At 31.1% G+C, this 15,885-nt stretch overlaps 1 protein-coding gene across 1 annotated transcript in view; it reads left to right on the top strand.

The window, feature by feature from the left end:
* The first annotated feature begins 14,333 nt into the window (after nt 1-14,333).
* LOC114324785 (uncharacterized) overlaps nt 14,334-15,885 on the top strand; it is a 59,461-nt gene continuing 57,909 nt past the window's right edge. The window contains exon 1 of the mRNA XM_028272633.2: nt 14,334-14,785. Within this exon, the coding sequence (XP_028128434.2) occupies nt 14,437-14,785 (349 nt within the window). The 5' untranslated portion in view covers nt 14,334-14,436. The remainder of the gene's footprint in view (nt 14,786-15,885) is intronic.

Below are 15,885 nucleotides of genomic sequence, written 5' to 3'. Positions count from 1 at the left end.
ATAACATCAGTTTTCTACTTTCATTTGGCATACTCAGAATTGCCCTATCTTCATTATTTTCTGTCTTATGTTATTGCAAAATAAAGGTTTCTGGGATAAACAATTAGAATAACTCTTAAACTAATTAATGGATCGGTCTCAAATTTTGAGGGTTTATGAAGTACCCCAATATCCAACTTTGGGTGGAGCACTAAAGTTCTAAGGTAGTTTTAGTAAAAGTTATTAACAAATAACGATTTTCACTTATTTTGCAGTTTGCGTAGCAACATATTAACTTTTTAACTTTCAAAAATTAGCATTTTGAAGGTTTTTTTAATGTTCTAAACTGTATAATGTTCTAAAATTTTGTAATTTTATGTCATCTATTTAGCTTTTGAATGGAGTGCAAAAAATCGAAAAAATCGCGATTTTTCCACTAAATTGTTAATAATTAAAAAACGGACGCGAACTATAGGCAAGAAACAGGTAGGTTTTCATCCTATAGGTATACCATAACTAAAAAAGTAGTCAGCTACCTGGATCTTTGAGTGTCCCGAACATGGTCTATTTCTAGCTTATTACCGTGGTCTACAGTCTACATAGCCAAGTAGTCCAGGGCGCATCTGTTTTGAGATGGACGTTGTGAGGTGACTCCAATTTTTTTGCAGAAATTGCTTGAAAATAAATCAAATAATAATATTTGAGTTATCCTCCCTCTCAAAAAGGTCTGGAACATTGTTTAAATAATCAAAATGTCAAAAAATTAAGGAAAAATTCGATTTTTTTTTTCGTTTTTTGATTATAACTGTAAAAGTATTCGTTTCCGAGAAAAGTTTTACTGACATAAAAGTTGCATAATTAAATTTCCTACAATATAGAATTGGTAAAAAATTTTAAAAATAGTCACCCTTGTAGCAAAATAGCAATAATTGCGAAAAAACAATACAAAAACAAGTATTCACATTTTACGTTTTTCAACCATTTATGCTATACTTATGACCTTCATATTTCACCCAGAAAAACTTTATGATACAGTAAAACAATACTGTAAATTTTATTAAGATCGGTTTAATAGATTTTGCAAAATAAATTTTGAAATCCAGCTTTCGCAAAAAAACTTTAATTTTTCAAAATATTACAGGACTGAAAATAAAGCAGATAGCATTAAAATTTGTTTTTGCTTATAGAAGTGTACTGCACCTTTCATTTGCAATTTTCAAAATTAAAATCCAAAATTCAAAATTAATTACCACGGCGTCAGGAAATTTTTTAAATAAACATTAATTTTTGGTGCTACGCGCAGGACAGCGGTGTTCGATTCACACAAGTTGATTTCCACCAAAATTTCTTCTAATCTTTATCTAATATAGTATTTTCTTACTCTATATTTTGTTGTATTTTAATATTGTAATTCCACAAAAATCAAACTAATTTTATTATTGTTTGTGAAATATTGTTTAAACAATTGCATATGTTTAAAAATAATAAACTTTTATTCTCTAAGTTAAAATATATAAACAATAAAGTTTTTGCTAATAAAACTGTTATTTCAAAGGATAGAGTATGTGTTTTTATTTTGCAATAAACAAATTTATTTATTTATAACGAAATGTAATAAAAATTAAAATGTATCAATCATTATCGAAGGTCATTGGAATGCCCAATAAGAGCAAACTATCCGCTGTTCTGCGCGTAGCACCAATAATTAATGTTTATTTAAGAAAATTCCTGACGCCGTGGTAGTTAATCGATTTTAACTTTGCAAAATTGCAGATGAAAGGTACTGTACACTTCTATACGCAAAAAAAATTCAACTTGTTATCTGCTTTATTTTCAGTCCTGTAACATTTTGAAAAAATGAATTTTTTTTGCGAAAACTGGATTGCAGAATTTATTTTACAAAATCTATTGAACCGATCGTAATGAAATTTGCAGTATTATTTTACTGTATCATAAAGTTTTTCAGGGTGAAATATGAAGGTCCTAAGTGTAGCGTAAATGGTTGAAAAACGTAATATGCGAATACTTGTGTTTGTATGTTTTTTTCGCAATTATTGCTATTTTGCAACAAGGGTGACTATTTTTTAAATTCTTGACCCATTCTATATTATAGGAAATTTAATTACGCAACTTTTATGTCAGCACAACTTTTCTCGGAAATGAATACTTTATAAGTTATAATCAAAAAACGAAGAAAAAAATCCAATTTTTCCTTAAATTTTTGACATTTTGATTATTTAAACAATGTTCCGGACCTTTTTGAGCGGGAGAATAACTGAAATATTATTATTTGATTTATTTGCAAGCAATTTCTGCAAAAAAATTTAAGTCACCTTTCAACGTCCAAATGTGCTAATATTTTTACAGATGAGCCCTGGTCTAAAGCGGGTCAGGGTGTTCGACCGATGAATCTAGTGGATGTGGCCACTTTTTATTATACAGTTTGAGAGCCATTTTAGTATACAATTACACAAACGAATTTTTATGAATATTTTTAATAATTTATTTGCAAATATATCTTTTACAAAGTAAATTTCCCTGTGAATCTGTACATTTTATGGTCAATCTTTGGTGATATTTCTTAGTAAATTATAAATCATCTATTCTTGGTGGTTAATTTATGTTTTTAAATTATATCCATTGAAAAGAGTTGACAAACTTGTACTCAATTAAGTGTATAATATTTTCTGTCTTTATCCGCTCATCAGTTCTTAGGCATGCCTTTGGCATGAGCAAAGTTGAAATAATTTTTTATTAACTAAAAACCTAAAAAATATATTTTAATTATTTTAGAAGTACCAGAAGTACCGGTTGGTGGTTGCGGTAGATACATTTTAATTCGTTGACAATTTTTTAAATTTTCCTGTGACTTTTGATACTAGATTAAAGTCGAGTTAATCGGCTAAATATATTGGTAGGGAAGCAAAGTATGCTAAATTTGCAGTCCCTTGAGCGATATGAGAACCTATTGGGTTGTGATTATTAGGTCCTAAAACCAAAAAAATTTAAGTAAAATTTTCCATTTTAGTGGGGACTTTCCATTTTTTTATTTAATTTTTCATTTCCAACAATCGTGTTTTCCGATTATATCGGCATCTATCCATAATCCGGAAAAATGTCTCGAATAAAAGTTGCTTATTTTTACGTAAAGAATCCAAATCAGCAATAAAAATTTGGGAGTACCATTTAAGATTTTAAAGTAACCCCCCACCCCACTTCCGTGGGGGATCGTCTTTGGTACAATTCGATAGATTTTTCAAAAACATTTTGAAAGTGTATTTTGCAGTTTTTCGATCTGATGTTCATTTTGTGAAATATCGCGGGGTTTGTATTTAAATTTACCCCCACCCCTCTCCGTGGGGGTCATGTTTAATACCATTCGATAAATTTTTGAAAAATATTGAAAACATATTTTTTAGTTTTTCGATCTGACTTTATTTCGCGAAATATTCGCTTTTTTTTGTGAAATCTTTGACTCACCCATTTCCTTACTCCCCGCTCAATTTGTCAGATTTTTGAAATATACACTCTTTTGCATGTACCTAACTTATCTTATCTTAATCTGACAATTTCGAGTATTTTTAAGGATAGATTTTTTTCGGGCCCCCCTTAACGAACTTCCCTGTGTTAATAGCCAACATATGGTAGAAGTTCATCTGCAAGGTACCAGGTTTCTCCCCATATGATAATCTGACACGCTAGAGTAACTGCAAAGATCCCCGCTTGGGCTCCCCTAACATATTGTTCCTAAATGTGCGAATGTCTTAAATTTACTAAACGATCACATTAACAAATACTTAAATATTTCAACTTAAAATTAAACGTAAAAAACCTCTTTTTAATGGAAGACTATACGCTGATGACTTAATTTTATTTGACAAAGGAGAAAGCGTTGCATCTACTCAAGAGCATTTATAATAAACAATCAATAAGTTAACCCGTGTTGAGCTGCCCCCCCCCCACTTGCAAAAATCAAAAAACACATAGCCCTGATTTATGAGCCATTTATGAGCTCTCATATTCCGCAAACTAAAAATTTTGAGCTCGTTCCACTGAGCAGGAATTTGATACCTGAGTCAGCCCCCCCACTACTTAAAAATAGGAATATTGAATCGGTTTTTGCGGCAGAATTACGAGCTATTTATGAGCTCTTGATATTATATAGTTTCGATTTTTGAGCTCATCCCCTTCACCCCCAAACAACCCTTTAATTGATTTAACTTAAGAGAAAAATGCTGAGAAAACTTAATATATATCGTATTGAGGACATAATTCCTATAGCTTATATACTCTAAGAATAAACTACTAAATCACGTGCATTTCGATTATTGAGCTACAACCCCTTCGCAAGAAAACCACCCTATCTTCCCGGCTTAAGAAAAAGGTGTACTTAAAATGCATTAAACTAATTATTTGGCGACTACATATCATTTAATAATTTATAAGCTTCCAAATTACGCGCATTTAGATCAGTAAATTGCAATTTATTTTGTATAGTGCAGTCACTGAAGGTAAAAATCAACGATTACCTTCAATTTCGGTGAACCTTCATCGATTTTCACGAAAATTGGTCAGTGGTTAGAGGATACGTCAAGAAACAAAGGTGACATGGTACCACCTTGCGCCTTTACCCTGAGGGTGGATACCGCCCCTTCTCGGGGGTGAAAATTATTTTATTAAAAATAACTGCACAAATCAATAAAAGAACAAATTAAAAGCAAAATTTATTATATAAAGTTAATAAAATAAGTCAATACTTTTTAAGTTATTAAAGATCAAAGATTTTAATTATTCGTGAAAAAATGCATGTTATGAAGCAGTTTTTCGTAAATCACTGAAAAACTGTATGTTTTTACAAAAAAGTTAATAGTTATTTAATACGTATAGCTTATATTCTAAGAATAAACTCTTAAATCACGCGCCTTTCGATTATAGAGCTACAACCCCTTCGTAAGAAAACCATCCCATATTACCGGCTTAAGAGAGAGTTGTACTTAAAATAATTTAAATTAATTATTTGGCGACTACATATCGTTTAATAATTTATGAGCTTGCAAAATATACGCATCTCAATTATTGAATTGCCATTTTCTTTCTATAGTGCAGTCACTGAAGGTAAAAATCAACTATGACCTTCGATTTCGGTAAATCTCCATTCATTTTGAAGAATTAACAATAACAACTTGGGGTTTTAACATGGGGTACATGTCACTCCTTCTAGGGGGTGAAAATTACTCTATTAAAAATAACCCCACAAATCGAGAGAGGGACAAATTGTAAGCAAAATTTGTTATTTAATGTGATTAAAATAAATCAATACTTTTTGAGTTATTAAAGATCAAATATTTTAATTTTTGTGAAAGAAAATGCATGCTTTAAAGCGATTTTTCATAAATAACTCAAAAACTGTACGTTTTTACAAAAAAGTGTTTATTACTAAAATTGAAGCTAATAAAAAATATAATAAATTGTTTACCTGAAAAAGCCTTTAATGTTAATTTAAAGTAAGTTATTGGTAATTAAATGTATATTTTTTCTGCGACTATTCAAATCTAAGGATTCGAGCTTAAATAGCGGAAAAGAGATGCGTTTTATAACACTTAGGTACTAAAAACTTGTCAAAGTACTTAGAAATACCTATCAAAAATGAGCTCCGGAAATAGTTGATAGCATCAAAATCCGCTCACGAATTTTCGTGAAAATGAATGGAGATTTACCGAAATCGAAGGTCATAGTTGATTTTTACCTTCAGTGACTGCACTATAGAAAGAAAATGGCAATTCAATAATTGAGATGCGTATATTTTGCGAGCTCATAAATTATTAAACGATATCTAGTCGCCAAATAATTTATTTAAATTATTTTAAGTACAACTCTCTCTTAAGCCGGGAATATGGGATGGTTTTCTTGCGAAGGGGATGTAGCTCAATAATCGAAAGACGCGTGATTTAAGAGTTTATTCTTAGAATATAAGCTATACGAATAAAAGTACTATTAACTTTTTTGTAAAAACTTACAGTTTTTCGGTGATTTACGAAAAACCGCTTCAAAACATGCATTTTTTCACGAATAATTAAAATTTTTGATCTTTAATAACTCAAAAAGTATTGACTTAATAATTTGTTCTTTTATAGATTTGTGCAGTTATTTTTTATAAGATAATTTCCACCCCCGAGAAGGAGCGGTATCCACCCTCAGGGTAAAGGCGCAAGGTGGTACCATGTCACCTTTGTTTCTTGACGTATCCTCTAACCACTGACCAATTTTCGTGAAAATCGATGAAGGTTCACCGAAATTGAAGGTAATCGGTGATGATTTTTACTTTCAGTGACTGCACTATACAAAATAAATTGCAATTTACTGATTTAAATGCGCGTAATTTGGAACCTTATAAATTATTAAATAATATGTAGTCGCCAAATAATTAATTTAATGCATTTTAAGTACAACTTTCTCTTAAACCCGGAAGATAGGGTGGTTTTCTTGCGAAGGGGTTGTAGCTCAATAATCGAAATGCACGTAATTTAATAGTTTATTCTTAGAGTATATACGCTATAGGAATTATATCCGCAATACGATATATTTTAAGTTTTCTCAGCATTTTTCTTTTAAGTTAAATCAATTAAAGGGTTGTTTGGGGGTGAAGGGGATGAGCTCAAAAATCGAAACTATATAATTTCAAGAGCTCATAAATAGCTCGTAATTCTGCCGCAAAAACCGATTCAATATTCCTATTTTTAAGTAGTGGGGGGGGCTGACTCAGCCCCCCCCCCCCCCACTAAAGTGTTAAATTCGTGCTCAGTGGAACGAGCTCAAAATTTTTAGTTTGCGGAATATGAAAGCTCATAAATAGCTCATAAATCAGGGCTATTTGTTTTTTAATTTTTGCAAGTGGGGGGGGGGCAGCTCAACACGGGTAATAAGTTAGAATCGTGGTCTAAGTCTATGGAATTCAAATTTTCACCAACAAAAACTAAATGTATTCTATTCACTGGAAGACATAACATGCTTGCATTATACGGTACGTAAATCGTTCAGCTGAACATAGGGAATACACATTGAGAGAATTGTGGCAACTGCGCTAACCTGTGTTAGTTGAAGCTTCTGTTCAAGTACGAGTTTTTGGTGCAATAGAGCTGTTAGAACGAATAGAATGAGGTTTGAAGCAAGGCTGTCCATAAATAAATCAAAAACAAAGTTTATGATTAATGAGGTTACTTTAATTTTTAAAATATTTTTTATTTAAAAACTAATTTCAAAACTAAAAATATTTCAATTGAGCCGAAAATATTCAGCTAATACATTGTCATATTTTGAAGTTTCTTTGTATCAGTCGAAATGATTTGTCAATTTTGAGGTTAATGCCCCTTAATGCTAACAACCATATTGTCATCGAGAGAGCTCAGTTGCCACAACTATCTCAATATATTACAATGTATGTATTTATGTATCTAAATATACAGGGTGAGGCAGATAAAGGGCCTATTAGAAATATCTCGAGAAACAAAGGCAACAGACCCATGAAAATTGGCATGAAGGGGTTTTGCAGAGTGATCTATTTAATGAAAATATTTTCATCTATTTGCTACTTCCGGTTATACCGGAAGTTGCTTATAACTTCGTTTTTTTTTAATGGGACACCCTGTATATTTTTACATTTTTGGATTCTACCAGAAGTCTTATTTCTTAAAATATGAGGTTTTGTATTGTTATATAGGGTAGTTTAAAAGATAATTACGTTTTTTTATTAATTTTCTAGCAAATTTCACACCCTGTAGAATTGGAGTAGTTTGACATCAAAAACTTTATTTATGTTCAAACGATTTTTAATATAGTCTACTATTGTCAGAAATTATTAGTATGGCTAATTGTTAAATTTTATTATACAGGGTTGGTCGAAACTCAGAATGAGTATTTTCTGAGTTTTCTTAAATGAAACACCCTGTATTTTAGTGTTGTAATGAAATGATATTTATGTTACTTTTTTTATTTCTTAGACATTCCCTATACCTAACTGCTTTAATTTGTGCTTAATTGTTAATCGCACCAACAACCTTAACTACGCAAGTATTTTGATAGCTCAAACAATATTGGGAATTTTAACGATCAGTCTAGATTAATATGTATTTATTTCCGAAAAATTATTTGTGACTGAATATTTTCAAGGCCAACCTAATAAAATTTCACGTATTTTTTGTTGCAATTAATGTTTAGCTTGAATTACCAATAACTCACAAATTAAAGCAGTTAGGTATAGGGAATGCTTATAGAATAAAAAAGTACCATAAAATATCATTTCATTACAATACTAAAATACAGGGTGTTCTATTTAAGAAAACTCAGAAAATATTCATTCCGTGTTTTGGCCAATCTTGTATACTAAAATTCAATATATGGCTATACTAATAATGTTTAACAATAGTAGACTTATAACTAAAATCATCTGAACGTAAATAGAGTTTTTGATGTCAAAGTACTATAATTCTACAGGGTGTGAAATTTGCTAAGAAATTAATAAAAACACGTAATTATGTTTTAAACTACCCTGTATAATAATATAAAACCTCATATATTAAAAAAGGAGACATCGAGGAAAATCCAAAAGTGTAAAAATATACCATTTAAAAAAACGAAGTTATAAGCAACTTCCGGTATAACTGGAAGTTGAAAATTGATGAAAATATTTTCATTAAATAGATCACTCTTTACAACCCCTTTATTCCAATTTTCATGATTCTGGTGCCTTTAGTTCTCGAGATATTTCTAATAGGCCCTTTATCTGCCTCACCCTATATACATTGTATGTTCCCTATGTCCAGCTGAACGATTTACGTACTGTATCAACAGCTTTATAGAAACACTGAATTTCTCAAGCAATACCAGATTTTTAAGTTTTTTCTCGACCGAAAGCTATCCTGGAAAAAAACTTACTTGGGAACTTTAAAAATCATTCCCAACAAGATTGAATTTCATGAAAAACTATTTCCAGTAAAAGCTGAGGAGCTGAGCTAAGAATAAAATAAAAAGAAATCATCCATACACTATTACATGTATACAGTGAGCACGTAAAGGTTGGAATAATTTCATTTTCTCGAGAATGGACGATTTTGGAAAAAAATCCCGAAACAGGTCAATTTTTATTTTTAAATTACGACTTTTTGGCATATATATCATGCTAGTGGCGTCACCCTTCTGGGCGTGATGACGTCATCGATGATTTTTTTAAATGAGAATATGGGTCGTGTGATAGCTCATTTGAAAGATAATTCAATTCTCTATTCATTAATATAAACATTAACATAATTATTTATACAGAGTGTCCAAAACAAATTTTTTTGGATTAAATTTATTGACATAAAAAGAAGAATGTATGTAATTTATTTAATTCAAAATACATTTTACTGCTCTCAGAAAACATAAAAAAAATATTTATTTGAAAAGTAATCATTGCTGTTCGCTTAAATTAAATGTTCAAATTGTCACGAGGCTGGTGGGTGGCTGCTTTAATATTGAATTTAAGCAGAAAACAATACTTATTTGCCAAATAAACATTTTTTTTCCTGTTTTCGGATAGCAGTAAAATGTATTTTGAATTAAATAAATTACACACATTCTTCTTTTTATGTCAATAAATTTAAATGAAAAAAAATTTTTTGGGTACCCTGTATAAATAATTATGTTAACGTTTATATTACTGAATAAAGAATTGAATTACCTTTCAAATGAGCTATCACACGACCCCTATTCTCATTTAAAAAAATCATCGATGACGTCATCACGAACAGATGGGTGACGTCACTAGTATGATATATATGCCAAAAAGTCATAATTTAAAAATAAAAATTGACCTGTTTGGGGATTTTTTTCCAAAATCGTCCGTTCTTGAGAAAATGAATTTATTCCAACCTTTACGTGCTCACTGTATAAATCTTTAGTCAGAACCCAAAGTCGACTATGGCGCAATAGTTTATTCCTACAGCAAAACTTTCTTCTCTTCTTCTTCCTCTTTATAAGCAATTCTGCTTGTTCATTGGCGGATTGATACCTCTATGGAAGGTTGTCACTCCAACTTTTGCTCGGTCGGCCGATACTTCTTTTACCGATTGGTAATTTATCTCTTGCTATTTTAACCATACAGGTCTCCCCCATTCAGCATATATGTGGCCATTCCATTTTATTTTTCTATTTAGCGTCCATTTGTTTATACACTGTACGTTACGTTTTCTTCGAATATTTTCGCTCCCCTTTCGATCTCCCAGCGTATTTTCTGCAATTCTTCTCGGTACTCTAATCTCTGCAAATTTTAGTAGTTTTTGTATTATAGCTGTGTCGGTTCTTGTTTCTGATGAATATGTCATTATTGGTCTTATACTGGCTTTATAAATTTTTGACTTCATCTCATTGTTAATAATATTTCCGTTTCGCCATATAGTATTATAGTAGGGAGGAAAGTACGCTAAATTTGCAGTTACTCGAGCGTTATGAGGACCTATTGGTTTGTGAAGAGTAAGTCCTAAAACCAAAAAAAGTTAAGTTAAATTTTCCATAAAGTGGGGGACTTTCCATTTTTTAAATTTAATTTTCCATTTCCAACAATCGTTTTTTTCCCATTATGGCCATGGCCTGTGGCCTATAATGGGAAATATCTGCCATATGGCAGAAAGTGTAGGTACTACACACCCTACTAAAGTATGTTAAATAATCGTTTGTAGTTAATACCAGATACGTACGACAGGAGAAAGTGAATGGTTGACCCTTCCCAAATTCTACGCCACTGATGAAACTGATATTTTAGCATAATTTTTAGATTCGCCAATACTTTCTATGCAAATAATATACTCTTTATTCGTAACGATAAAGTCATCAGTTTTCGAGATATTTGAAGTTAAAAATGAAAAGGCACACTTATTTTGATTAATGTATTCTGCTCCTTCGTTTTTAGCTTCAAATATCTCGAAAACTAATGGCTTTATAGTTACGAATAAAAAATATGTTATTTACATAGAAAGTGTTCGAGAATAAAAAAATTGCACTAAAATAGAAATTACGCCAGTCGCGTAGAATTTGGTAAGGGTCAACCATTCACGTTCCCCCGTCGTACGCCTCTGGTGGTAGCCAGAAACGTTTATTTAACATAATTTAGTAGGGTGTACAGTATCAGCACCACTCACCAAATTTTGTGTTGTTGTCCCATGCCTGTCAGGAAATATTCAAAAATAAATAAAATAAAAGTTTAATTTTGACACCCTGTATTTCGGTTATTATCAACTTTTGTACTAAGGTAAGTTAGCTTAAATCGACCTATCTTGACCTCAGGAATCTTAGGTTAAACTATAGCCCCTTCTTTACCAAACACCCTGTATAATACATACGCAACACACAAAATAACGCACAATCATGGACTAAAATTTAAAAAATTAATTTCAACAATCACATCTCTACAATACAGATTACACAAACAAAATAACACAAAATTAGTCAGAATTTAATATCCCTAGGGCTATAACATATAATAACTTTCAAATATAATATTTCAATTATAATAATAACTTTCAAACAATTTTTTCAATCGCAAATTTTTCTGGTCCATAAGAAATATGCCAAATTTTTCATTACTTGAAAATAAATACATAAGCTAAAATAGCAGGTTATAAAATCTTCTCAGAATGTTTCAGAAAATCTTTTTTTGAAAACGATAGTCGAAGTGGAAATCAAAACGTCAAACATTAGTTAAGGGGAAAGGTGCGTCTGTCAAAATTTTGAATGTGTTTTAAATGTATTCGTTTTTCTTCGAATCCTGAGAAAACTAATAAATATTTTTGAAAAATTTAAACGCAGAACGAAAGATTAGTTGTTACCGAAGGCCGAAAGTCCCTTAGAATAAATAAAAAATTTCTTTTAAATGAATTATTGGCAATTAAAAATCGACCTAAATTTTCTCTTTTATTTTCACCCCGGTAACTTATTGGAATAAACATAATAGAAGTTTTCAGGGGCTTTTGGCCCTCAGTAGTAATGTGATCTTTCATTCCGCTTTTAAATTTTTCAAAAATACTTATTAGTTTCCTCATGATTCGAAGAAAAACGAATACATTTAAAACACATTGGGAATTTTGACAGGCAACATTTTGTAAATGTAATTTTCATTAGTAGCCCAGTAAATGACCGTTTTGGAGTGTAATTTTCAGGGCCAACTCCGAATTGCATGAAAATTTGGTTTTAGGTTCTACTTACACTCCAGTTCTAAGTTGAATTTGTGCCGTTGGTTGCTTTAGCTTATGAGGTGAAAGTTACCCCTTAACAGGAGTAATAAAGCATACGTTCAAGATAAGTCCTGAAATGGATAAATTGACTAATTTTAAGTAACTTTCGTTCTATAGGGTTTTTCAACTTAGTTAACACTTTTCGAGTTTTTTGCGAGTGAAAATGAGTATTTTTCAACAAAATAAAAACACGTTTCCATGCGGTTTTAGCTAGTAGCTAAAAAAGTAAGTACTTTATCGAAAAAAATATTTTTCGCAAAAATGTATCGCATAAAAAAACTAAAAAAAAGGCGATTAATAAAATCACGAGTGAAAGTAATAGTTGTAGCTCATGAAAAAAACGTTCTAATTCGTCAAATTTCAAATCGAATAATTTAACGTGAATTAACAAAAAAATAAAGCAATTTTCGGAAAACACAAAAAATTTTTAAGTGGCTTTATTTTTATTTTCTATAAAAGTTTCTAGCATCAAAATTAAGCGAGTTACGCTTAAAATAAAGTTAGCTACTTTTTTTGGAAAAAACGTGAAAATTTGGCACCCTAAAGAAAATTAATCGTTACCGCTTTACCATTTAGTTTATAATGTATGTGTATTGATTATACGATCTGTAAGTTTGACCAGTTCGAAGTGGTTATTTTTAAAAAAATTTGGTTTTATAGTAAAATAAAATTTCTAAACATTTTGCAATATGACCTTCTTTGAAAATAGCTTAAAACGTATTTGCGATACGAAAAACCTCAGATAGTGAAAAAGTGTAAGTTTTGCTTTTATAAATATGTATGCTAGTTTTATTTTGTTTTTCTGATAGACAAAAATTAGTTAAGCTATGGCTCTTCAAAATTTGCATACACTCGTGATTAATGACATGTTCAATTCCTTTTATTTATAACTGTTTCAAAAGTAAGCACCTTAAACCGGTGAAACTTACAGATTATATTATAAAAAATACGTAATTAAAGTGAATTGTTTGTAAAGCGGTAACGATTAATTTCATTTGAGATGCTAAATAGGGGAAGCTTTTCACGATTTCTTTTACCAAAAGAAAAATTAATTTTTAGAGTAACTCGCTTAGTTTTGATGGAAACTTTTATAAAAAATAAAAATAAATCTTTTGTTAAACACTTAAACAGTTTTCATGGGTTTTTCCCGAAAAGTGCTTCATTTTTGTGGATATTTCATGTTGAAGTTTGCGATTTGGAATTTGACGAATAAGAACGTATTTTTAGCTACAATAACTTTGCTTTTTCTGGGTCTATAGACTTCACGAATACATTTTTTTTTTCATTTTTTCCTATTTAACATTTTTGCTAGGAACATTTTTTTCGGTAAAATATGTTTTGTGCTGAAAAATTAACATTTTCAATCGCAAATATCTCGAAAATATTGACTTTTCGTAATTACGTATTTTTTATGGGAAATAAGCCACAATTTTACTAAAAAATGAATTTATTAACGTTTCGAAGCCCAAATCGGGTTTCGTTGTCAAAATACAAAATACTATTCATTTTTTAGTAAAATTATGGCTTATTTCCCATAAAAAATACGTAATTATAAAAATGCCACAAGGAAACCCCCCGTAGCTTCAGAACAACATTGACTTTTCGAGTAGAAAAAAAAAACACTTTAGAACGAAAGTTGCTTAGAATTAATCAGTTTATCCATTATTATTGGACATCTTGAATGTATGTTTTTTCACCCTCATGAAGTGGTGACTTTCACCGCAACCAACGGCACAAGTTGAACAAGGTAAGTAGAGCCTAAATCCAAATTTTCATACAATTCGTAGTAGACTCCGAAAAATAAGACCGTATCACCGTATTTCCCGTTCATTTACTGGGCTATAGAGCAATAATAATTGTGACTCGACCCCATAAAAGAATAATACTTAAATTTAGTTAATGTAATAATACTTTACTCTTACTTTTGTAAAAGCAGCTATTTGAAAGTCACGTACCGTTAAAATTCAGACCATACATACATTTCTGTAAATTGTATAAAACACAGAATTTCCCACTTTCTTCGGAATGAACGAATCGGTTGCACTTCTATTGAGAAAAAACCCATCGGGCTTCACTGCCGACCAATCGAAAAATTATAAGCAAAAACACATAAATTTTAGAATATAAATTAGTAATAATATCTTTTCCATTATCATTACATTAAAATCGGGAAGCAAGTCGATCGGTGATAAAAATGATTTTGTTTACGATATTTGTACTTCACAATATTTGTGTACTAGTGTCGTCGTACGAACTACCGGAACCAAGTGTCAAGACGTTGAAACCTAATGGTTTTCGTGTAAGCATACCGGACGAGAAGGGTGTAGAGGCTTTTGGATTTACTGGAACGTTGAACAGAAAAATTAGTCATAATCCCCCCGTCGATTTTGTTGCTAGAGAGAAGAGCCCTCAGAATGGCACATGGGTCTTTGAAGCTACTAACTTGGAGATATATGATGGAGATGTGCTGGATTATAGGATCTTCGTACAACATGAGTTACTGGGATACAGTAAACCATACAGATATGAGTTTACATTTCGAGGTATGCATGTTTTTTCATTATAAATATTCTGGCAAAGCAAGAGAGTAATTAAAAATTTATTTATATTTTTGTTATCTCCTTCTGAGTTAATTTTTTTGATTCCGTAATATATGGCCTACTTATTTTATTACTCTTATTATATTTTTTTATAGACTATAAATTTCATTAGGATCATCCAGCCCTAAAAAGTCCACTGCTGAACATAGGCGTCTCCCTCATATTTCCAACCCCATCTATCCTGCGCTGCTCTCATCCAGTTCTTTTTAGCTTTCTTAAATCATCATTCCATCGTGTAGGTGGTCTACCGACGCTTCTCTTGTCTTCCCTTGGTCTCCCTTTCGATGACATCAGTCACCTTGGTTCTTCTCCTTATCTCGTTGATTTCTATTTTGTCTCGAAGAGTTATTCCTAACATGGATTGCTCCGTTCTCCTCTGTGTGACTCTCATTTTGTTAGCCAAGGCTTTTGCTAAGATAAGTGTTTCTGCTCCGTATGTCAACACTGAGAGGACGCACTGATCAAATACATTTCTCTTCAGGTATGTGGGCACCTTACTCTTAAAATTTTCTCTAAGTCTTGCGTACTTGGTTCCCAACCAAGACCGATGCTCCTGTTCAGTTCATGGGTCTGCCTAGTCACAAGAAAGTCTTGCAGATGCTTCTTTTTTTTTGTTTTGGTGCTTCTAGGTCACGATTATTCATCAATAAAGCAAACTGATCTCCGTATTTTCCTTTATTTGTAAGTGTGTTTTTATCTGTCAACATCTATTGAGTTGATATTAAAATATGACGTTATCTTGTTATGTCGATACTTTAGAGTACTTGTGTAAGACATGATTTTTTTATATATTTATTTTTAGTCCTTTGTTTTTCCTCTTCCTTTCCTGCAAGACCTTTAGTGCTTGTTATAAATCTTCAATACTTTCAGTTATCTTAACTGTTATGTGCGTTTCTCAAATGGTTCGTGTAATTTTTTCTATTTAAATACTTTTTTGTTGCAAAGAACTTTTCAAAAAATCTGTTCTAAATACACACTCTACAGAAGATTTATTTTATTTAGCTTACGACGTACATGGACAATCTTCACACAAGTGAATATTA

The sequence above is a fragment of the Diabrotica virgifera genome, chromosome 5 (assembly GCF_917563875.1).
Source record: "Diabrotica virgifera virgifera chromosome 5, PGI_DIABVI_V3a".
Taxonomy (NCBI): domain Eukaryota; kingdom Metazoa; phylum Arthropoda; class Insecta; order Coleoptera; family Chrysomelidae; genus Diabrotica; species Diabrotica virgifera.
This window is presented reverse-complemented; position numbering and strand designations above follow the sequence as displayed.